Source organism: Danio rerio, chromosome 3, assembly GCF_052040795.2.
Source record: "Danio rerio strain M-AB ecotype USA chromosome 3, GRCz13ab, whole genome shotgun sequence".
Lineage (NCBI taxonomy): Eukaryota > Metazoa > Chordata > Actinopteri > Cypriniformes > Danionidae > Danio > Danio rerio.
The window spans coordinates 4026433-4050558 of NC_141023.1; the positions used below are offsets into that span (position 1 = coordinate 4026433).

General features: G+C 39.8%; 6 protein-coding genes across 10 annotated transcripts in view; all 6 read right to left on the reverse strand.

Moving 5' to 3' along the window:
* Positions 1-22094, reverse strand: part of ftr50 (finTRIM family, member 50) — a 51970-nt gene extending 29876 nt beyond the window's left edge. The window contains exon 1 of the mRNA NM_001423723.1: positions 22036-22094. The gene's annotated coding sequence lies outside the window, so the exon portion shown is untranslated. The remainder of the gene's footprint in view (positions 1-22035) is intronic.
* Positions 1-24126, reverse strand: part of myh9b (myosin, heavy chain 9b, non-muscle) — a 798697-nt gene that overhangs the window by 575976 nt on the left and 198595 nt on the right. The window lies entirely within an intron of this gene.
* ftr46 (finTRIM family, member 46) overlaps positions 1-24126 on the reverse strand; it is a gene marked incomplete in the record, with an annotated part of 57521 nt that overhangs the window by 29776 nt on the left and 3619 nt on the right. Inside the window, 4 exon segments of one of the 2 annotated variants that reach the window (NM_001442650.1) lie at positions 22613-23305; positions 23360-23498; positions 23501-23505; positions 23897-24102. In NM_001442650.1, the coding sequence (NP_001429579.1) occupies positions 23252-23305; positions 23360-23498; positions 23501-23505; positions 23897-24102 (404 nt within the window). 2 annotated transcript variants of the gene reach the window in all.
* LOC147845428 (uncharacterized) lies at positions 1485-3242 on the reverse strand. The gene is made up of 4 exons (XM_087243887.1): positions 2981-3242; positions 2740-2893; positions 2561-2641; positions 1485-2478 (listed from the first exon to the last, which is right to left on the reverse strand). The coding sequence occupies exons 2-4, from the start codon at positions 2762-2764 to the stop codon at positions 1874-1876; spliced, it is 711 nt and encodes a 236-aa protein (XP_087100013.1). The 5' UTR covers positions 2765-2893; positions 2981-3242; the 3' UTR covers positions 1485-1873.
* Positions 2948-22102, reverse strand: LOC147845429 (E3 ubiquitin-protein ligase TRIM47). The gene is made up of 4 exons (XM_087243823.1): positions 22036-22102; positions 3571-4165; positions 3380-3475; positions 2948-3214 (listed from the first exon to the last, which is right to left on the reverse strand). Exons 2-4 carry the CDS (start codon positions 4159-4161, stop codon positions 2963-2965), a joined length of 939 nt encoding a protein of 312 aa, XP_087099949.1. The 5' UTR covers positions 4162-4165; positions 22036-22102; the 3' UTR covers positions 2948-2962.
* On the reverse strand, positions 11441-19975 carry LOC100330744 (E3 ubiquitin-protein ligase TRIM47-like). Its single transcript, XM_087243725.1, has 4 exons — positions 19714-19975; positions 19486-19639; positions 18483-18542; positions 11441-14313 (listed from the first exon to the last, which is right to left on the reverse strand). The coding sequence occupies exons 2-4, from the start codon at positions 19505-19507 to the stop codon at positions 13052-13054; spliced, it is 1344 nt and encodes a 447-aa protein (XP_087099851.1). The 5' UTR covers positions 19508-19639; positions 19714-19975; the 3' UTR covers positions 11441-13051.

Genomic DNA, 24126 nt, shown 5'->3' on the forward strand with positions numbered 1-24126 from the left:
TTGTTGTAATGACGTTTTTGATACCGAAGTAAAGCACGCTTGATGGCATTTCTTGGTGTTTGCCTCGTAAATATATAAATTTAACAGTTATTAAAAAGTAAAACCAACAAATGAAACATAAGTAACGTTACAGACAGCCATGTAGGAAATAAAACACGGTTTCTTCTTACTTTCACTTTGCTGTAGCCAGCAAAAACAAAACTCAAGACCTACTAGCATAAAGCTAGCATTAGCTACTGGACTCTCTAAAGTTATGAAATGGCGCTTAAACTTGAATAAACCCTCAATAAAAATAGAAATCATGTCAGAAAAGCACAACTATAAACTCGCATGTTATTATTTTGACCCTAAACTCACCTGTGTCTGGAGAAACACGGACTGCTCACTCTTTCCTGTGAAGTCACGTGATCTATCAGCCTGTGATATAACAGGATGATGTATTACTTAATCTGCTCACGTATGTCTTATTTCATTCTGTTAACCTAAATCGCCCCAATACACATTTGAGCATGATGACTGGATAAACACAGCCAACAAATGCTAACAAAAACAGATCTACCTATATATGAGCTCCTCATAAACGAACAAGTGTATTAAGACATTCTGTACATTTAAAGTGCACAATCACATGTATATTAGACTACACAAAGTGTACATTTCATTGTGTCTAAATAAAGCGTAAAATAATGTTTTAAAATGCTAATGCTAGTTGATATTGTATACTAGATTAAGATATAATACTGAAAAAAAAAACTAACAGCTATAAAACCCAAAGATTTAATGGGGACTTTAAGGCATCTGAAACATTCTGGCAGAAGCAGGCAAATCTTATTGGCTGAGATGATGTGAGAGAAACTAAACTGATTTTATAGCAAACAAACAAACAAACAGTTGTGTCATGAATGAATTTATTCAAATTTATTACAAATGTTGATCAAATGAACACTTCAAACCATCATAGAGCAGTAATATTTGTGTTATCCTTCATCATTGCTTGATATTGACCTCAGTTATTAATGTAGAATGTAGACAAGCATGCTTATAAACATGAACAACTCAATAAGACAAAGATTTTAATTCCAATAAGAACAAATGAAATGTAATAAATGTATTAATTTTCAGCTTGCTCATCAGAAAAGTAACGTGACTTTGTTTTAACAGATCATGTGATGATAAAAATGGTAGCAGTGAGATGGCAGTAACGGATATTCTAGTATGGTCAAAAAATCCCTCAGCCAAAGTCCATCATCAAAGTTGTCCAGCTTTGTGTTGCTCAAGGTTTTAAAAGGAGTCAAGATGAACAAGTATTTGCACATACAAGCAGGCTTTTACTCACTCTTTACAGGAGATTCTCTTCATTTATTTATATATATATATATATATATATATATATATATATATATATATATATATATATATATATATACATAAAGCTAATCGTTTGCTGTTGCCTCTTCTGCATCTGGTATTTTGTGTAAGGTCACCTGTGAGCATGTTCATTGTTCAAACACAGAAGCGAGGAAGGCACCATCATTAGCCGCTTGATGAGGCAGGCACACTGAAAGACTAGTTACATCACAGCTGGCATGAAATTAGATCAGGTCAAAGACTGCACCTTTTAAAATAAACAACCAAAGGAAAACTTCTGATGCATTAAATGGTTATCAAGACAACTTCAATAATATTATATCATTAAAAATCAGGCAACTGGTTTTCATAAAGTAGATTAACAAACAGCTAAAAAAAACAATAATTTCAAAAGCTTTTTATATTAATACAAATTCATATGTAAATATGCACATGGACACTTAAAAGTAAAATTAACGCAAATATTCATTTATGCAATGGACTCCCTTCCTTTTGGACGCCAAAATTAGAGAAGATGAGGGGATCCAGAGCCAAATGGTTTTCCAGTGCTAGGGGATCCAAAGCTAAATGAGCTTACAGGGGTGTGGGAAGAGCGTTTGGGCTTCCTTGTGCAAAATTTTAGAGGTGCTGGCGGAGTGCTGGTGAATCCAAAGCCCGATGGGTTTCCAGTGCTGGCGAAATCAAAGCTAAATGAGTTTCCAGTACTGGCGGATCCAAAGATAGATGAGTTTCCAATACTGGCGGATCCAAAGCCAGATGGGTTTCCAGTACTGGCGGATCCAAAGAAAGATGAGTTTCCAATACTGGCGGATCCAAAGCCAGATGGGTTTCCAGTACTGGCGGATCCAAAGAAAGATGAGTTTCCAATACTGGTGGATCTAAAGCCCGATGAGTTTCCAATACTGGCGGATCCAAAGCCAGATGGGTTTCCAGTACTGGCGGATCCAAAGAAAGATGAGTTTCCAATACTGGCGGATCCAAAGCCAGATGGGTTTCCAGTACTGGTGGATCCAAAGATAGATGGGTTTCCAGTACTGGCTGATCCAAAGCCAAAACAAGGAATTTGGCTCCTTGGGCCCTGAGAAGACTCCTCTAATACTGGAAGAGGATCTGATAGAGATAGAAGAAGACTTAAAGATAATAAACTACTGTATTGTATTTTTGGACTGTCTGTGTTTTCATGGTAACTTACGTTGTTGAAACTCCTCAGTGGTCTGATCTTCAGGAGTCTGAGTGACCTGAACCTTTTTCACTACATGGAAACCAAACACATCTGCAGTTTAACTCACACAACAAGACAAAATCAACATTAAACTACTAATATATTCTCAATTTCTCAATTAACTCCTTTGAAAATATATCAGTATTCACCTGTTTTAGACATCTCTTCTATCATATCTGAGGAGAACTGCAGCAGATTGTCTCTGAGCTGAGAGACTGATTTCACCACATCATCAAAACACAGATGAGAACTGACCGTGAAGCCTGAATCTGAAGATCCAGAGAGAGAAACAGACGGGAAACTCTACACAAACACAAACACTCTATAAGAACAGAAGCTTGTCACCGTCACTCATTCTTCATCTGTTCTACATCACACACACATAAATACCTGGAGGAAGTGAAGATGATCCTGTGTTTCTGAAAGCTGCTTCAGCTCAGTGTTTCTCCTCTTCAGATCATTGATCTCCAGCTTCAGTCGCTCCAGTTGTTCTTCAGCTCGACTCACAGCGGCTCTTTCCTGATCTCTGATCAGCTGATTCACCTCAGAGCGACGTTTCTCAATATCCTGGATGAGTTCAGTGAAGATCCTCTCACTGTCCTCCACTGCCGACTGTGCTGAGCGCTGGTACAGGACACACTCATCACTTTCAGTTCATTCACTTTAGTTACCAAGAGTTAAAATGATTGATAAGAACAGCCTGAACATTAATCTAAACATCTCCTTGTGTATTTTAAAGAACAAATTTCAAACAAATGACAGAATCTCCATCCAGTTTATTTTTCTCACCTTATAAATGTCAACAGCGTCTCTCAGCTGCTGAAGATCTTCCTCTCGCTTCTGGATTATTATTAGTAAGTTTCTCTGGTTCTCCTCCAAATGTTCCTGCAGACAAATATCATTAAACCACCACAGCTTAGAGGTTTCTCTAATCGAAGGAAAATAAAGTGTCATTGATGAGTTCCAGCAGTATACTGTACCTGTTTCTCTCTCCTTTCTGCTGTGATTGTCACAGTGTCGTGATTTTTGTGTTCGTCCACCAAACACAGCATACAGATGCAGCGCTGGTCGGTGCGGCAGTAAATCTCCATCACTTTATTATGCTGAGGGCAGATCATCTCCTGCAGTCGTCCAGTGGCCTCCATCAGATTGTGTCCTCGACCTCTGAAGAGACTCTCGTGCTGTTGGAGGTGATCTGGACAATAAGAGTTTCTACACTCCTGACAGGACTTCACAGCTTTCTGCTTATTTCCAGTGCAGGCGTCGCACTCCACATCTCCAGATCCAGTGTGAACAGAAGCAGGAGCAGCCGTCTGGAGTCTGCTCTTCTGCAGTTTCTCCAGCATTTCAGCAAACACCACATTCTTAGCTAAAGCAGGTCTCGGAGTGAAGCTCTGTTTGCATAAAGGACAGCTGTAGATTCGCTTCTGCTCCTCCTGATTCCAGCAGTCTGTGATGCAGCTCATGCAGTAACTGTGTCCACAGGGAATCGTCACTGGATCCTGCAGGAGATTCAGACACACCGGACACATGAACTGGTTCTGATCCACTGAAATTTCAACTTCTGCCATTATACTGTAGAAACACACAGATAAAGAGAGCACACACGATTATTTGTAGGTTCATACTCCTTTAGATGTTAGTCACCGTCCAGCAGTTACACTACATAACCATTATCAATATGTTTTTATTTATTCATATTTTTAAAGAGTGATGTTTTTCACTTTATACAGAATTAAAGTAGCAACGTGTGACTTTGTCTGTTCAAGAATCAATTCTGCACATATAATATCATATCTACACATATCAATTTGGGCATATGTCTGATAGATTTGGGGTTATTAATTTAAAATTGTGTGTTTCCACAATAAAAAAGCTGTGTCTGAGAAACTGAAGGAAATGCAAACAGTGTTGTGACTCCCTTATTTGATCATTCTTCTGCTTATGATCGTTTAGATACCCAGCAAACTATTTAGTGTTTAATAGACGTCTAAACATAGACAGCTTGGCTAAAACAAGACTATATTTGGGTTGTCAGTGAACGTCTAATAGACATCTAAGAATAGCCCAAAACTAGACTAATCATCAAATAATTCAGATTAGACAGACTAAACATGTAGTCATTCATTTCAGTTTATTTGATGACTAGTCTAGTTTTGGCCTATTCTTAGACACATATTAGATATTCATGGACAGCCCAAATTTAGCCTTGTTTTAGGCAAGACTACTATGTTTAGATGTGTATTAAACATCTAATAAATGTTTCTAAAAAATAAAGTTATTATTGTACTAATATTAATCTACTGTCATCCTTAAAAGCATATTTTACACTCGTAATGCTGTTGTAAGTTTTACACACATGCATGTGAAGTCTACAGGTCTACAGGTTTGTTTTGTAATATCGTTTAATAAAATCGCATGCATCAGCCTACAATGTTATCGTGGTGTATTGGGATAATGTGTGTTTGTAATGATCTGAGTGTCGGTCTGGCTATTCTTTGGTTCTTGACAACTATTTAAGTCATGTGATGTATTGTTGTGATGACGTTGTTGATACCGAAGTAAAGCACGCTTGATGGCATTTCTTGGTGTTTGCCTCGTAAATATATAAATTTAACAGTTATTAAAAAGTAAAACCAACAAATGAAACATCAGTAGAGGCAGTCATGTTGTAAATAAAGCACGATTTCTTCTTACTTTCACTTTGGTGTAGCCAGCAAAACCGAAACTCAAGACATTAGCATAGAGCAAACATTAGCTACTGGACTCTCTAAAGTTATGAAATGTCGCTTAAACTTGAATGAACCCTCAAAAAGATACACATCCTGTATGAAAAGCTCAACTGCAAACTCGTATGTTATTATTTTGACCCTAAACTCACCTGTGTCTGGAGAAACGCGGACTGCGCACTGCCTCCTGCGAAGTCACGTGATCTATCAGCCTGTGATATAATAACGGGATGACGATATTACTTAATCAGCTCATTTCCCACAGCAAGTACATGTCTTATTTCCTTCTGTTAGCTTTTACTAATTTGAGCATAATGATAAACACAACCAACAAATGCTAACAAAAAGATGGTGCTGTATGCAAATGTAAAACTTTGTTTTTCAGCAGTATATGAGCTCCACATAGACGATCAAGTGTATCAAGACATTCATAGAGGCTGGATGATGAAACAACAATGAGAATGGCTGGAATAGAAGAAAACATGTTTGTTGAGCTTTGTAGTTTGATATAATGATCATTCTGTACATTTTAAGTGCACAATCACACATTAAACAAGGGCTTCCCAAACTTTTCAGCCTGCGACCCCAAAATAAATTTTTGCGACCCCCATTTTTCCCTAAGGTGGATATAAATATAAAAACGTTGCACACAAAACTGTAGGTCTATATAAACATAAGCATGTTGACAACAAAAGCATGCAACAGTTTAATAACCATTTATTTTTTATACATTTAATTTATTATTAACCTCAAATATCTTATTTTTAATGTATCAGAGTGCCATAAAGGATGTCAAAGTTTAGCCTGGCCCTATAAAATCAATCTGCTGCAGTTGACACTATTGCTTTGTGGCTAATCTAAACATGCGATGGAAAAATAAAATTGTCTTCCTTGGGTTATGATTAAAATATGGTAATTCTAATAGTTTATTCAAATTTATTTGAGTTTTGAAAATCCCCAAGCAACTCCTCGTCATTGTCCCGTGACCCCCACTTCGGGAAGCACTGCATTAGACTATACACAGTGTGCATTTGACTCTGCGTCTAAATAAAGCACAAAATAATGTTTAAAAATGCTAATGCTAGTTGACATTGTATACTAGATTAAGATATAATACTGAAAAAAGCTGAAAACTATAAAACCCAATGGGAAATTTAATGGGGACTTTAAGGCATCTGAAACATTCTGGCAGAAACAGGCAAATCTTATTGTTTGAGATGATGTGAGAGAAACGAAATAAATGTTACAGCAAACAAACAAATAATTGTGTTATGAATGAACAACAATGCTAAACGTTAAATTAATGAACCTTTTACATTTACAACACTACTAATGTCCCCATGAAGAAATGCCTTAATAAATCAATAATTTACAGTAAAACAATAATGTTTCTGAACCATATGCTATAGCAGGTGTGGCCAACCCTGTTCCTGGAGAGCCACCTTCCTGCAGATTTCAGTTGCAACCCATATCAAACACACCTGCCTGTAATTATCACGTGGTGCTAATTAATTAGTTCAGGTGTGTTTGATATGGGTTGCAACTGAAATCTGCAGGAAGGTGACTCTCCAGGAACAGGGTTGGCCACCCCTGCTATAGTAAAGTACTTGTATTATTGCGGTAGTTCTGTAGTGTCTAATAGTAATATAAGTAAATGATCAAATACTGTATATATTTTTTGTAGTATAACATAATACAATGAAAACTACAGTGTTTGATCATTTGTTTTTATTACTATTAATTATATATTATAATTTGACCACTTTGTTTTAATACAGAAACCTGTGGTGTATTGTGGTATAACATACAAAAAGTGATACACTTTACTTGGCTATAATGTTTTAAAAACACTGTAGTATTGAATATAAATGACTATAGTAATGTTTGATCATGTTGGTCGTAAATGTAAAGTTAAAGGTTCACGAAACCTTTGAGTACTTTTTTTGAGATTTTAACAGATGTGTGTGTGTTGAGCATCAGTTAAGACAATGTTAGCACCAGTTAGCTTTAATTGTGGAAAAAATTGGATAATGTTGAGCTTTTGTCAGCTAATTTCAGCTTCATTTAAAATGATTTTTGGGGCGGATCAAAATCGGTGACGTAGAGCAAAACTGCAAGTGCAAAGATGACGCGTCGGTTTCTCATTATTATTCATAGAGGAGCTTTCTTATCCTATGAGCAGAGCCTGCTGCTCAATTATTCGTGACTTTGCTGCTTTCCCAAAGCATGGCAGACCTGCCATTGCCAAGCTGTAAGATCCTACCTTGATGACTGGGTGAGACTGAGTGTCCACGGACCCACAGCAAACAGTATTTAGCTGTTCATGAAGGATCGTATGTGTTTGTTTCAAAAGGGTCGTATGTGTTTGTAATGATTTTAAATCACACTGAACTGAGCTAAACTGAACTGAACTTAAACACTAAAAACTGAACTACCCTGTTCCAGTTACTATGACCATTTATGTGAAGCTGCTTTGATACAATCTACATTGTAAAAGCGCTGTACAAATAAAGCTGAATTGAATTGAATTTCCATGATCCATGGGGTTTGTATCAGGAGTTTTGTGGGATATTCTGTACGCTATTGTGTGGTTGAAACCCAACTGGCCTAATTCTTCCGTTAGAAAGAACTGCAGCTACTCCAGAATGAACATGTCCAATTTCCATTATTTCTTTATGACGACATTCACTTTTGTGTGATTATATGGTGCGGTTTCTGTCAAAGAACAGGAACAAATTGTAAATATACATAAAAGTGACAAATATACAAAGTTATAAACAATATTCAATCACTCAGTTTCAATCTTTACTGATACGTATATGGAGTACATGCAATATAACTCGAAAGAGTAGCGCAGCTGCTATAGGCACTAACTAGTGGTGTCAGATTACACTTTGTGCATGCGCCTGTGTGACTATCACGTGCGCTCCGCATGATAGCTATTCATATGACAATATGAAACAAACTTAATATCGTTGTTGAAACTGAAACTGTTAAAAGTAATGAAAGTAAACGGACGTATGATAACAATTAAATAAATAAAACTGGGTTTAGATTTTCTGAGGTAAATTAGACCAGATTATACCAGAAACATTATAAATACTTCTAGAATGATAAGAACGATAATTACTTACAGTTTTATGCGCGCACAGTGATACCACACAACAAGGATAGATTTTTTGAGCAGTATAAACAGAGTAGCGGAGTCTCCGTGCTGTCATACTCTGTAGGGTACGGCTGAACTGAATAAACGCGCATGCGCCAAGCCTGTCTAGAGAAGTCTCTCTCGCTCATGCGCGATAGGGGGAATTTTGTACAAGTTTGTTCACATTTAGACACATCGCCATGCTGCTGTGTTCACCTAAATCCTCCAGATTACCAGCAGGGCTAATGGTTGAAATAGGCAGGGCAAGAGACCTGCAGCACTGAGACCCGGGGATTGAGGGAAAAGTCCTCATTTAGTGTTTATATAAACACGATTATCTTTACAATTGTATAAATTGTGGTTGTATGAAATTATGAATGACAAATGTAGCAGGGCTTAAAACTAATGTTTATTTCTTTGAGAGAACAGACTTGGGTTCTTGTGGAGACCGGTCTTGCCAGGTGGGCCTCCGGAAAAACTCAAGAGACCACGAGAACAGAGAAGGCGTCCTGTGACCTCCGTGAAGTTGGAACCCCATAAAAACAAATAACCCCTAAAACTATGCCATTCGTTTGTGCTACGTTTGTGCTGATTTGTGCCGCAAAAACGAACGTTTGTGCTGGTTTGGGGTCTGAGACATTAAGCATTGTTTTTTTGACCGTGTGACGTCACTCTCCACCCCATGTTGCGCAAATGACTTCAAAACAGCACAGGTCGTTTGTGCAACTGGGGTGGAGAGACCTCTTAATGATCTGATATTATTTTTTTACAAAAATATTTTTGCAGCACAAACAAGCATAATTTGTGAGCAAACGAAAGTAACATATTTGTGCACAAATATAAATATCTGATGTTTATTTTTATGGCACAAACCAGCACAAATCTAACCAAATATTTTGGTTATATCCAAACAAGGAAAACAGATAAAGTGTTTATTAACAGCACAACCAGGACAATTGAATGACACCTGTTTTGTGCGATATAGAGTGACGTCGCAGCTCCCAAAGTGTTTCGATTAGGCAATATCTAAACAATACAAACAGATAAAGTGTTTATTTTAATGGCATAAACCAGCACAAATCCAGCACTAAAGAAAGTCACCTGTTTTGTGCAATTTAGAGGAAATAATGGGGCGCTGAGTGACGTCACGGCTACCGAAATGTTTTAATTACACAATCTCTAATCAATAAACATGGATAAAGTGTTTATTTTTATGGCACAAACCAGCACAAATCCAGCACAAACAAATGAGACTAGTTTTGCGCGATTTAGAGAAAATGGGGTGGAGAGTGACGTCACGGCTCCCAAAATATTTAGCTTATATCTAAAAGAGGAAAACAGATACCGTGTTCGTTTTAACAGCACAAACCAGCACAAATCCAGCACTAATGGATGACACCTGTTTTTTGCGATTTAGACAACCTGGGGTGGAGAATGACGTCACGGCTCCCAAAATATTTTGATTATATCTAAACAATGAAAATAGATAACGTGTTTATTTTAACGGCACAAACCAGCACAAACCAGCACAAATCCAGCACTAACGAAAGACACCAGTTTTGCGCGATTTAGAGAAAATGGGGTGAAGAGTGACGTCACGCGGTCAAAAAAAACAATGCTTAATATCTCAGACCCCAAACCAGCACAAATGTTCGTTTTTGCGGCACAAATCAGCACAAACGAATGGCATAGTTTTGGGGATTATTTGTTTTTATGGGGTGCCAACTTCATGGAGGTCGTCCACCGCGGAGTGAGATGCTGCGCTTCCCAGCTCCAGTCGCAATGACTTCTGGGACTTCTAGAGCAAGTTCGGTACTCAAGTCTGCATCGGTGTGTCCTCGATATTAAAAACACATCCGGGAAGTTTCACGCGTCCTCTGTTTTTGCACTCTTGAGTATTGGAACTGAACCTTGGCAGCTGGAGATGACGTTACACGAGAACACGAGGACGCAAGATCGCTGAAGAACGCATATTCAGAAACAGCAGAGACTATATTAAGACAATGGCGAGACGCGCACTGACTCCTCGGTTTAACACTGTACATTCTGGTGCAACTTCTGTTTGACTAAGACAGGAGTCACCAATCTCCTAGAGGGCCGGTGTCCCTGCAGGGTTTAACTCCAACTTGCCTCAACACACCTGCTAAGATGTTTAGTATACCTAGTAAGATCTTGTTTAGCTTGTTCAGGTGTGTTTAATTAGGGTTGGAGCTAAAATCTGCAGGACACCAGACCACTAGGAAGTTTGGTGACCACTGGACTAAGACATCATGTCCTGAATGTCAGTGTCACCGGGGTTTACACAGCATATATATATACGCTGATAAATAAAGTTTGTACTTTGCTTTGTTGGAGTTGCTTTGTTTCAGTTTGAGTTGAACTACAAAAACAGACGCAAAACCTGAATAAACCCACAATGAGGAGAAAACATGGCTTAGGGCAGTGGTTCCCAACCTTTTTCTTTGGGGCCCCCCCCATAAACATATACAAACATTGGAGCCCCCCCCACCATATAAATACACACGCACGCACGCACGCACACACATATGTACTGTGTATATATATATATATATATATATATATATATATATATATATATATATATATATATATATATATATATATGCATATGTATATGTGTGTGTGTGTGTGTGTGTGTGTGTGTTTGTGTAATATTAATATATAGTAATATGTATAGAAAATATTAATTAATCAGTTTTAACTTGTCTTGGCCTTCAATAAAACCAAAATTTAGGTAGGCTTTGTCAAACTGTCTAATCTTTTTCTTCGCCTCTGAAGAATCACAGCATTTAAGTTTGTCTGCCATTTTTGTTTTGATTTTGCCTTTACGACACGTTGACAAGCAGATTGCCCGAGTGAGCAAAATTTAAATAATTATTTAAAGTTATTTATTTTAATTATTTTCACTATTATGTTGGAATTTTAAGCATGTGTTTAGATTATTTTTTATTTTTTGGGCTGCTCGATTTTGGGAAAAATCATAATCACGATTATTTTGGTCATAATTGTAATCACGATTATTCAAAACCATTGCCAGTTAAGGTCAAAATTATTAGCGCTCCTGAGATTTATTTATTTTTTTATAAATATTTCCCAAATTAAGTTTAACAGAGCAAGAAATTTTAACAGTATTTCCTATAATATTTTTTCTTCTATTTGTTTTATTTTAGCTAGAATAAAGACATGTTTAAATATTTTGAAACCAATTTAAGGTCAATATTATTAGCCCCCTTAAGCAATATATATTTTTGATTGTCTGCAGAAGAAACTACCGTTATAATGACTTGCCTTATTACTCTAATTAAGCCTTTGAACTGCACTTTAATCTGAATGCTTGTATTTTGAAAAATATCTAGTAAAATATTATGTGCTGTCATTATAGCAAAGACAAAAAGAAATCAGTAATTAGAAATGAGATATCAAAACTATTATGTTCAGAAATAAGTTAATAAAATATTCTTTCCATGAAACAGAAATTGGGCAGGAAAAGATTTGCTAATTTTCAAGAGGGCTAATAATTCTGACTTTAACTGTATACATACAGTTATTTTCCACCCTGCAATGGAAAGAGAAATAAATACAATAGAATAAAATATTAAACAAACTGTGCTTTAAGCATCTTCACTCTAAGAAAAACACTTTAGCTACAGCAGTCCTTCAGTCAAGAGCAGCAAAGGTTTTCTCGTTATGTTTGTTTAATAATAATAAAAACAGGCGGCAGAAGGATTATAGCGCGCTGTATCTTTAATGGTTTCTCTTTCACGTCTTTTGATCCTCAACTCTTTTGTTTATTACACAAATGAGTGTTAATGTAAATAATCACTAAACAACGCGTTTTGACACCTATTTGACCATTACAGCGCTCACGTTAAGATGACTTTAGATGTCTGCGCTCCTCTGCTCGTCTCAGTGTGTGAATGAGAGTGAATACTGACCGGCCACATGCTTCTGACTGCGTGATCGTGCTGCACACACACATAAGCTCTTTCGCGCTTTTAAGAGCAACACGTGTACAACTGTGGCGAAATATGATGCAATAATCATTTATTCTGTGTGGGAGAGCGGGCCTTGGGCTGGTGACAAAGACGACTGAACCATTGGTCTCCTTGCAGATCATCTTCTCAGGTTGGAAAGTTTTAGTTTTAAATCACATGGCATCTGTTTTGTGAATATCTGAGTTCGGGAAAAAAAAAATTCTTACAAGCCCAAATATGTCGTAGGTGTCAAGTTGGATTCCCCCAGGCCAAATATGTCTACTGGGGCGGCCCAAATACACTTTGAACAATTGAGTGTGTGGGGTTGGCCTACCTCACCCCATATATACTTTCAAGGTTTTAGGGTGTTGGGTTGGCCTGCCTCACCCCAAATAAACTTTCAGCAGTTGAGGGTGTTGTGTTGACCTGCACAATCTGAAATACATTTTAGGGAATGAGGGTGTTGGGTTGGTCTGCCCCAGCCTCATAGGCACTTTCAGTGGTTGAAGGCATTATGTTGGACTGCCTCATCCCAAATACACTTTTAGCAGTCGAGGGTGTTGGATTGGACTGTCTCAACCCAAATACACTTTCAAGGGGTTAGGGTGCTGGGGTTGGACTGCCTCACCCCAACTACACTTTCAGGGGTTGAGGGTGTTGGGTTTGACTGCGCCACCCCAAATACACTTTCAGCAGTTGAGGGTGTATTTGGACTGAGGCAGTCCAATCCAACAGTTTCAGGGGTTGAGGGTGTTGGCTTGTTCTCCCTCAGCCCAAATACACTTTCAGGGGTTGAGGGTGTTGGCTTGTTCTCCCTCAGCCCAAATACACTTTCAGGGGTTGAGGGTGTTGGCTTGGTCTCCCTCAGCCCAAATACACTTTCAGGGGTTGAGGGTTTTGGGTTGGCCTCCCTCAGCCCAAATATAATTTCAGGGGTTGATTGTGTTGGGTTGGCCTCCCTGAGCCCAAATATACTTTCAGCGGTTGAGGGTGTTGGGTCGGCCTGCCTCAGCCCAAATATACTTTCAGGGGTTGAGGTTGTTGGATTGGCCTGCCTCAGCCCAAATATACTTCCAGGGATTGAGGGTGTTGGGTTGGCCTGCCTCAGCCCAAATATACTTTCAGGGGTTGAGGTTGATGGGTTGGCCTGCCACAGCCCAAATAAACTTTTAGGTGTTGAGAGTGTAGGGTTCTCCTCCCTCAGCCCAAAAATACATTTAGGGGTTGAGGGTGTTGGGTTCTCCTCCCTCAGCCCAAAAATACATTTAGGGGTTGAGGGTGTTGGGTTCTCCTCCCTCAGCCCAAATATACTTTCAGGGGTTGATTGTGTTGGGTTAGCCTCTCTGAGCCCAAATATACTTTCAGGGGTTGAGGGTGTTGGGTTGGCCTGTCTCGGCCCAAATATACTTTTAGGGGTTGAGGGTGTTGAGTTGGTCTGCTTCAGCCCAAATATACTTTCAGGGGTTGAGATTGTTGGGTTGGCCTGCCTCAGCCCAAATATACTTCCAGGGGTTGAGGGTGTTGGGTTGGCCTCCTTCAGCCCAAATATACTTTCAGGGGTTAACTGTGTTGGGTTGGCCTGCCTCAGCCCAAATATACTTCCAGGGGTTGAGGGTGTTGGGTTGGCCTGCCTCAGCCCAAATATACTTTTAGGGGTTGAGGGTGTTGAGTTGGCCTGCTTCAGCCCAAATATACTTTTAGGGGTTGAGGGTGTTGGGTTGGCCTGCCTCAGCTCAAATATACTTTTAGGGGTTAAGGGTGTTGGGTTGGCCTCCCTCAGCCTAAATATACTTCCAGGGGTTGAGGGTTTGGGGTCCTTCAGTACCTCAGCTGCAAACTGTCCTGGATGTGCATCTAATGGAGAGAAACACAATTAGTCTTGAGATCCCATCTTTAACATAACACATTAGTAGGGTTTATAATTACAACAAATGAACTGACTTTTTTTCCAGAATATGTCTAGCACTGATATTTTCTTTTTGGTACTTGCCAATACTGATACATTTATTTTCAATTAGTTTATTTTTTTAAAATATTGGGTTATTATGCCTAGTAGAATGTTTTGTAATAGCTTCTTAACACATTTATTTTCATATATACATCATTTTAATTTACTTCACTATTTACTTTCTGGCTTTGTTGTATTGTACTTTTTATTGAATATGACTGTGCACATTAGAGGATAACATTCAGGAATCATTTAACAGCAAGTGTTTAGCTTACACATAGTTTTTTTTAAACTTTTCTGTTCTAAAGCAACTTATCATTATTCATTCATTCATCTTCTGCCGCTTTTCTGGGCCGGGTCGCGAGGGCAGCAGTCTTAGGAGAGAACCCCAGACTTCCCCATCCCCAGACACTTTCTCCAGCTCCTCAGGAGGGATCCCGAGCATTGCCAGGCCAGCCGAGAGACATAGTCCCTCCAGCGTGTCCTGGGTCTTGAAACCATCTTTTTCCTGTGGAGCACCATAGCCTCGGACTTGGAGGTGCTGATACTAATCCTAGCCGTGTGACACTTGGCAGCAAACCACCCCAGTGCATGCTGAAGGTCCATGTCTGATAAAGCCAACAGAACAACATCGTCTGCGAATAACAGAGATGAAATCTCTGTGGTCCCCAAACCGGACCCCCTCCAGCCCAAGGCTGTGCCTTGAAATTCTGTCCATAAAAATTATGAATAGAATTAGTGACAAGGGGCAGCCCTGCAAAGGTACAACATGCACTGGAAACAAATCTGACTTATTGCCGGCAATGCGAATCAGACTCCTACTCTGTTCATACATGGACGAGACAGCCCTCAACAGATCGCCTCTGACCCCATACTCCCCGAGCACCCTCCACAGAATGCCACGTGGGACACGATCGAATGCCTTCTCCAAATCCACAAAACACATGTGGACTGGTTGAGCATACTCCCATGAACCCTCGAGCACCCTGGTGAGGGTATAGAGCTGGTCCATTGTACCACGGCCCGGACGAAAACCGCATTGTTCCTCCTGGAACTTAGGTTCAACCATTGGCCAGATCCTCCTCTCCAGTACCCTGGCGTAGACTTTCCCCGAGAGGCTGAGGAGTGTGATCCCCCTATAGTTTGAGCAGACCCTCCGGTCCCCTTCTTAAAAATGGGAACCACTACCCCAGTTGCCCAGTCTAAAGTTACTGTCCCCGACCTCCATGCGATGTTGTGAAGACGTGTCAGCCACAACAGCCCCACAACATCCAGAGACCTAAGATACACAAGGTGAATCTCATCCACCCCTGCTGCTTTGCCACTGCGGAGCTTGCAAACTACCTCAGTGACCTCATCTTGGGTGATGTGCGAGTCCACCCCTGCACCCCCAGTCTCTGCTTCCTCGATGAAAGACATGTGGGTGGGGCTAAAGAGATCCTCAAAAGATTCCTTCCACCGCCCGACAACATCCCCAGTTGAGGTCAACAGCTCCCCACTTCCGCTGTAAACAGCGTCAATGTGGAGATGCCTTCCCCTTCTGAGGCGCTGGACAGTTTGCCAGAATCTCTTTGGGGCTGACCGACAGTCTTCCTCCATCGTCTCCCCGAGCTCTTCCCAGGTCAGAGTTTTTGCTTCCGCACCCGCCTGGGCTGCAGCACGCTTGGCCTGTCGATACCCATCAGCTGTCTCTGCAGTCCTGCAAGCCAACCAAACCCTTTAGGACTCCTTCTTCAGCTTGACGGCATCCCTTACTTCCACAACCCGATGGTCGACATTGGATTGCCGCCCCGACAGGCACCACAGACCTTATGACCACAGCTCCTCACGGCCGCGTTAACAATGGAGTCAGAGAACATGGACCACTCAGTCTCCATGTCTCCAGCCTCCCTCGGGATCTGGTCAAAGCTCTTCCGGAGGTGAGAATTGAAAATCCCTCTGACTTAGGGTTCAGCAAGACATTCTCAGAGGACCCTCACAATACGCTTGGGCCTACCAGGTCTGTCTAGTTTTCCCCCTTGCCAGCGGATCTAACTCCCTACCAGGTGGTAATCAGTTCTGCCCCTCTCTTTACCCGAGTGTCCAAGACATACGGTCGGAGATCAGATGATACATCCACAAAGTCGATCATTGACCTCCACCCTAGGGTGTCCTGGTGCCATGTGCATTGATGGACACCCTTATGCTTGAACATGGTGTTCGTTATGGACAAACTGTGATTAGCACAGAAGTCAAATAACAAAACACCACTTGGGTTCAGATCAGGGAGGCCGTTCCTCCCAATCACGCCTCTCCAGGTATCACTGTCATTACCCACGTGGGCATTGAAGTCCCCCAGTAGAACAATGGAGTCCTTAGTCTGGGCACCTTCCAGCACCCCACCCAAGGACTCCAAGAAGACCGGGTACTCTGCACTGGTGTTTGGCTCGTAGGCACATACAACAGTGAGAGACCTATCCCCGACCCGAAGGGGCAGGGAGGCAACCCTCTCGTTCACTGGGGAAAACTCCAACACATGGCGGCTAAAATGGGGAGCTATAAGCAAGCTCACACCAGCCCGCAGCCTCTTACCGTGAGCAACTCCAGAGTAGAAGAAAGTCCAGCCCTTTTTAAGAAGTTGAGTTCCAGAGCCCAAGCTGTGAGTGGAGGTGAGCCCAACTACCTCTAGTAACTATGATCTTAATTTAACATTAAGTAAGGAAAATCAAAAGCACCATATTTTGATTTGCACTGATTGAGAAATTTACAATTGTATGGCACGTTTCACAAACACATTTAGTTTGTTTTGTTTTGAAATGAAATTCAGGCTTGACACTTTTAATAAATGCTGTTCATAGTAAATATAGTGTTATATTTATGATTTCGTTTAATTCAGGGTGATGTGCTCTCAGAGCTCTCCCTCCTTCCATACCATCTCTCCATAGCTTCAAGTAATGCAGGCACTATGTGCATCATCTTACTCCCTTTGCTAATGACATACTGAACCAATATACAAACTTTACATTGACGACTATAGAAAAGAGTTTGCACTATGTGCTGTTGCCCTGGATCACCTTTCCATGCTTTTTTATCAGCTCACTCATTCCAACATTATAACAATTACACACTACATGACAAAAGTCTTGCTGTCAATTCCAACTGTAAAAGCAAATAATAACTTGACTTCTAGTTGATCGTTTGTAAAAGTATCAGAAAGTGGATTGTTCTGATGAATCATCTGTTGATCTGCATCCCAATCATCACACATAGAGAGATCTACTGGAAGACCTACTGGAACCCACATGAAGCCAAGATTCTCAAAGAAATAAGTCAAGTTTGGTGAAGGAGAATTCATGGTTTAGGGTTACATTCAGTATGGGGTTGTGCGAGAGATCTGCATAGTGGATGGCAACATCAACAGCCTGTGGCATCAAAACATTTGTGCTGCCCATTACATTACAAACCACAGGAAAGGGCAAATTCTCCAGCCGGATAGCGCTCCTTCTCCTAAGCAGAGTCAGACCTTACTGTCCTAATGAAATCATTCAAAATCAAGGCATGATCATATTATATTTTGATCAATTAAGCGTCATCTAGATGTCTTTGCCTTTCATATAAGCCACTTCTGATACCAAATGATCAACTAGTAGTCAAGTTATTATTTGTTGTTCCTAAAATTTGGATAGGCGACAAGACTCTTGTCAGGTAGTGTGTATATATATACACAAACATCCTTAGTCTCTGATATCTCCATTCTGTGCTATCTGAGCATCTTAATGATTAGAAGTACAAGAACATGAGTGCAACATCAGTGTATCCTCAATTGCCTGTCATATTACGCATTTGACTTTTTAAAAATAGTCTCTCTGAACGTCTCAATCAATTATGTTAAAGCATTCACATCATGAAGTGGAATCACTAATAGATGATTATTGTATTTCGGTATTAGATGCATTTTAAATTCTTGAACTGTATTATACAGTTACTTTAGTGAAAAAGGATTAATCCATTCTAAGAAATTAATTTCAATTATTTTGATCCATTTCTTGCAGCTGATGCAAGTCTTCAATAATATTGAATAGCACCGGTAACTTACCTAGCTGAGTCTCCTCTGTGTTCTGATATTCAGTAGTCTGGATGATCTGGATGGTTTGCACTACGGAAATAAAATTAAAAACAGATCAATTCTAATCTCAAGAGGAAATTTCCTTCATTCATTCTTTTTCCTTCGGCTTAGTCCCTTTATTAATCAGGGGAGGCCACAGCGGAATGAACCGTCAGCTATCCAGCATATGTTTTACACAGCGGATGCCCTTCCAGATGCAACCCAGTACTGGGAAACACCCGTAAACTCTTGCATTCACACTCATACACTACGGCCAAATTGGTTTATTCAATGCCCCTATAGCACATGTGTTTGGACTGTGGGGGAAACCGGAGCACCCGGAGGAAACCCACGCCAACACTGAGCCACCATGTCGCCCCAAGAGGAAATTTAAATTAGATTATTTTGATCCTCGAACATCATTCCAATCAGCCAATCAGAATTAAAGCATACGTTTAGTTTATGTTCAGTTTAGGCTCACGGTTAGGTTTATGCTCCTCTACATGATTGTTATCCAACTATTATTCCCCTGCTGGGTGTAGATCATCCAAATCTTCAGTAGTGGCAGGTTGGAGCTCAGAATTTGGCCAGTCTGACACCATGGATGGTGCAAATGCTTCATCAAGGAAAATTTCTCCGTTATATGGAAAAATTCCAGTTAACCTAAATCCAGAAGTGATGTTGCGTTGTGTCACTGCTGACATGAAGGCCTCATTCATAAGTCCTGCAGTCTGATAGACTAAATTTAACTTGTGCCTTATGTCTCACTTAACCCCACGCCACATTTTAGAAAAAAATGATATTTTTTATCAATTCAGGCTAATCTTCAGCTTGCATCATCACATGATTTTATATGTTGATAGTTCATCAACATGCATGATATAAGTTTTTCTATCAATTTGCTTTGGCACAACAGTTGATTAAGTTTACAGCAATTTTATTTTATTTTTATATTCCATGAACATTTTTCTAAAAAAAATAGTTCAGTATTTACCTCTTCCAGATATCACTTTCATCTGATTTGAGGAGAACTGCAGCAGTTTGTGTCTGAACTGAGAGACTGATTTCACCACATCATCAAAACACAGATGAGAACTGACAGTGAAGCCTGAATCTGAAGATCCAGAGAGAGAAACAGACGGGAAACTCTACACAAACACAAACACTCTATAAGTACAGAAGCTTGTTCTTCATCTGTTCTACATCACACACACATAAATACCTGGAGGAAGTGAAGATGATCCTGTGTTTCTGAAAGCTGCTTCAGCTCAGTGTTTCTCCTCTTCAGATCATTGATCTCCAGCTTCAGTCGCTCCAGTTGTTCTTCAGCTCGACTCACAGCAGCTCTTTCCTGATCTCTGATCAGCTGATTCACCTCAGAGCGACGTTTCTCAATATCCTGGATGAGTTCAGTGAAGATCCTCTCACTGTCCTCCACTGCCGACTGTGCTGAGCGCTGGTACAGGACACACTCATCACTTTCAGTTCATTCACTTTAGTTACCAACAGTGAAAACTATTGATAAGAACAGCCTGAACATTCTTCTAAACATCTCCTTGTCTTCCATAAAGTATGGATTTAAAACAAATGACAGAATCTCCATCCAGTTTATTTTTCTCACCTTATGAATCCCAAAAGCGTCTCTCAGTTTAAGAAGATCTTCCTCTCTCTTCTGGATTATTATTAGTAAGTTTCTCTGGTTCTCCTCCAAATGTTCCTGCAGACAAATATCATTAAACCACCACAGCTCAGAGGTTTCTCTGATTGAAGGAAAATAAAGTGTCATTGATGAGTTCCAGCAAGCACTATACTGTACCTGTTTCTCTTTCATTTCCGCTGCGTTTGTCACAGTGTCGTGATGTTTGTGTTCATCCATCAAACACAGCACACAGATGCAGCGCTGGTCGGTGCGGCAGTAAATCTCCATCACTTTATTATGCTGAGGGCAGATCATCTCCTGCAGTCGTCCAGTGGCCTCCATCAGATTGTGTCCTCGACCTCTGAAGAGACTCTCGTGCTGTTGGAGGTGATCTGGACAATAAGAGTTTCTACACTCCTGACAGGACTTCACAGCTTTCTGCTTATTTCCAGTGCAGGCGTCGCACTCCACATCTCCAGATCCAGTGTGAACAGAAGCAGGAGCAGCCGTCTGGAGTCTGCTCTTCTGCAGTTTCTCCAGCATTTCAGCAAACACCACATTCTTAGCCAAAGCAGGTCTCGGAGTGAAGCTCTGTTTGCATAAAGGACAGCTGTAGATTCGCTTCTGCTCCTCCTGATTCCAGCAGTCTGTGATGCAGCTCATGCAGTAACTGTGTCCACAGGGAATCGTTACTGGACTCTTCAGGAGGTCCAGACACACCATACATTTGAACTGTGCCTCGGCCCAGGAGACACTCGCTGCTGCCATTTCCCTGTGGGAACACACAGATAAAGAGTACACACAATTATGTGTAGATTCATATTCCTTTTGCTTATATTAGATTTTAGTCACCGTCTATCAATAATAGTACATAACCAATATCAATAGGTTTTTATGTATTCATATTTTTAGAGTGATGTTTTTCACTTCACACACAGAGATGCAACATTTGATTTGAGTGTTTTCATATATATACACATATAATTGTGGGCGGGTGTCTGATAGATTTGGGCTTATTATATTAAAATTGTGTGTTTCCACAAAAGACTGTCTGAGAAACTGAAGGAAATGCAAACAGTGTTGTGACTCTTCTCTATTTGATCATTCTTCTGCTTATGATCGTTTAGATACCCAGCAAACAATTTAGTGTTTAATAGACGTCTAAATGTAGACAGCTTGGCTAAAACAAAGCTAAATTTGGGTTGTCAGTGAAAATCTAACAGACATCTAAGAATAGCTCAAAACTAGGCTAGTTATCAATTAAGACAGATTAGACAGACTTTACATGTGTAGTCATTCATTTCAGTTTATTTGATGACTAGTCTAGTTTTGGCCTATTCTTAGACACATATTAGATATTCATGGACAGCCCAAATTTAGCCTTGTTTTAGGCAAGACTACTATGTTTAGACTATTACAGTTCTATCAGACATCTTTTAAAAACAAAACATGCTTGCTGGGTACAGACACACATTTTACTTTTAATAAATATGACGTTTCTAAAAAAAATTCAGTTATTATTTAAAATATTAATCTACTGTCATTCTTAAAATCATATGTAAAGCTCATAATGCTGTTGTTTTACACACATGCATGTAAAGATGTTTTGTAACATCGTTTTTAAAAATCGCATGCATCAGCCTACAGTGTTATTGAAAAGTAAAAGCGACAAGCGAAACAGAAGTAGAGACAGTCATGTAGGAAATGAAACACGATTTCTTCTTACTTTCACTTTGCTGTAGCCAGCAAAAACGAAACTCAGAATTATTAGCATAGAGCAAACATTAAGCTCTCAAAAGTTATGAAATGGCGCTTAAACTTGAATGAACCCTCAATAAAGAGACAAATCCTGTCAGAAAAGCACAACTACAAACTCGTGTGTTATTATTTTGACTCTAAACTCACCTGTATCTGTAGAAACACGGACTGCTCACTCTTTCCTGTGAAGTCACGTGATCTATCAGCCTGTGATATAATAACAGGATGATGTATTACTTAATCTGCTCACGTATGTCTTACTTCATTCTGTTAGCCTAAATCGCCCCAATACACATTTGAGCATAATGACTGGATAAACACAGCCAACAAATGCTAACAAAAACAGATCTACCTATATATGAGCTCCTCATAAACTAACAAGTGTATTAAGACATTCTGTACATTTAAAGTGCACAATCACATGTATATTAGATTACATAAAGTGTACATTTCATTGTGTCTAAATAAAGCGTAAAATAATGTTTTAAAATGCTAATGCTAGTTGATATTGTATACTAGATTAAGATATAATACTGAAAAAAAAAACTAACAGCTATAAAACCCAAAGATTTAATGGGGACTTTAAGGCATCTGAAACATTCTGGCAGAAGCAGGCAAATCTTATTGGCTGGGATGATGTGAGAGAAACTAAACTGATTTTATAGCAAACAAACAAACAAACAAACAAACAAACACTTATGTCATGAATGAATTTATACATTGATTCACTTCGCAGACGCTTTTATTCAAAGTGGCGTACAAATGTGAATCAAATGAACACTTCAAATCATCATAGAGCAGTAATATTTGTGTTATCCTTCATCATTGCCTGATATTGACCTCAGTTATTAATGTAGAATGTAGATAAACATGCTTATAAACATGAACAACTCAGTGGAATAAACATTTTAATCCAATAAGAACAAATGTAACATAATAAAATGTAATAAATTCCAGCTTGCTCATCAGAAAAGCAATGTGGTTTTGTTTTAACAGACCATGTTATGATAAAAATGGTAGCAGTGAGATGGCAGTAACGGATATTCTAGTATTCGCCGGTCATAAAATCCCTCAGCCAAAGTCCATCATCAAAGTGGTCCAGCTTTGTGTTGCTCAAGGATTTAAAAGGAGTCAAGATGAAAAATTATTTGCACGCACAAAATAAAAAAAAACACTTCTGATGCATTAAATGATTATCAAGACAACTTAAATATTATTATATCAATCAAAATCAGGCAACTGATTTTAATAACGTAAGTTCACAAACAGCTAAAAACAGGAAATTTCTAAAGCTTTTTATAATAAAGCAAATTTATATGTAAATATGCACATGTACATTTTAATGTAAAACTAATACTAATGTTTATTTAGGCTTTGGATTACCTCTGCCAAAATTATGGTGGGTGGGGGTTCCAAATACAGGGGTGTTGGTACCAAAGCTAAGCGGGTTAACAGAGGAGGTGGTTCCAAAGCTAAGCGGGTTAACAGAGGAGGTGGTTCCAAAGCTAAGCGGGTTAACAGAGGTGGGGGTTCCAAAGCTAAGCGGGTTAACAGAGGAGGTGGTTCTAAAGCTAAGCTGGTTAACAGAGGTGGGGGTTCCAAAGCTAAGCGGGTTAACAGAGGAGGTGGTTCCAAAGCTAGGTGGGTTTAAAGAGGAGGTGGTTCCAAAGCTAGGTGGGTTTACAGAGGAGGTGGTTCCATAGCTAGGTGGGTTTACAGAGGTGGTGGTTCTAAAGCTAGGTGGGTTTACAGAGGTGGTGGTTCCAAAGCTAGGTGGGTTTACAGAGGTGGTGGTTCCAAAGCTAGGTGGGTTTACAGAGGTGGTGGTTCCAAATCTAGGTGGGTTTACAGAGGTGGTGGTTCCAAAGCTAGGTGGGTTTACAGAGGTGGTGGTTCCAAAGCTAGGTGGGTTTACAGAGGAGGTGGTTCCAAAGCTAGGTAGGTTTACAGAGGTGGTGGTTCTAAAGCTAGGTGGGTTTACAGAGGAGGTGGTTCCAAAGCTAGGTGGGTTTACAGAGGTGGTGGTTCCAAAGCTAGCTGGGTTTACAGAGGTGGTGGTTCTAAAGCTAGGTGGGTTTACAGAGGAGGTGGTTCCAAAGCTTAATGAGCTTACAGTGGAGGGGGACAAGCATTTGGACTCCCTTGGCTCAAGAAGGTTTACTGGATTTGGGATCTTTGGGCCGTCAGAAGACCCCTCCAACACTGGATGAGAATCTGATAGAGATAGAATAAGACTTA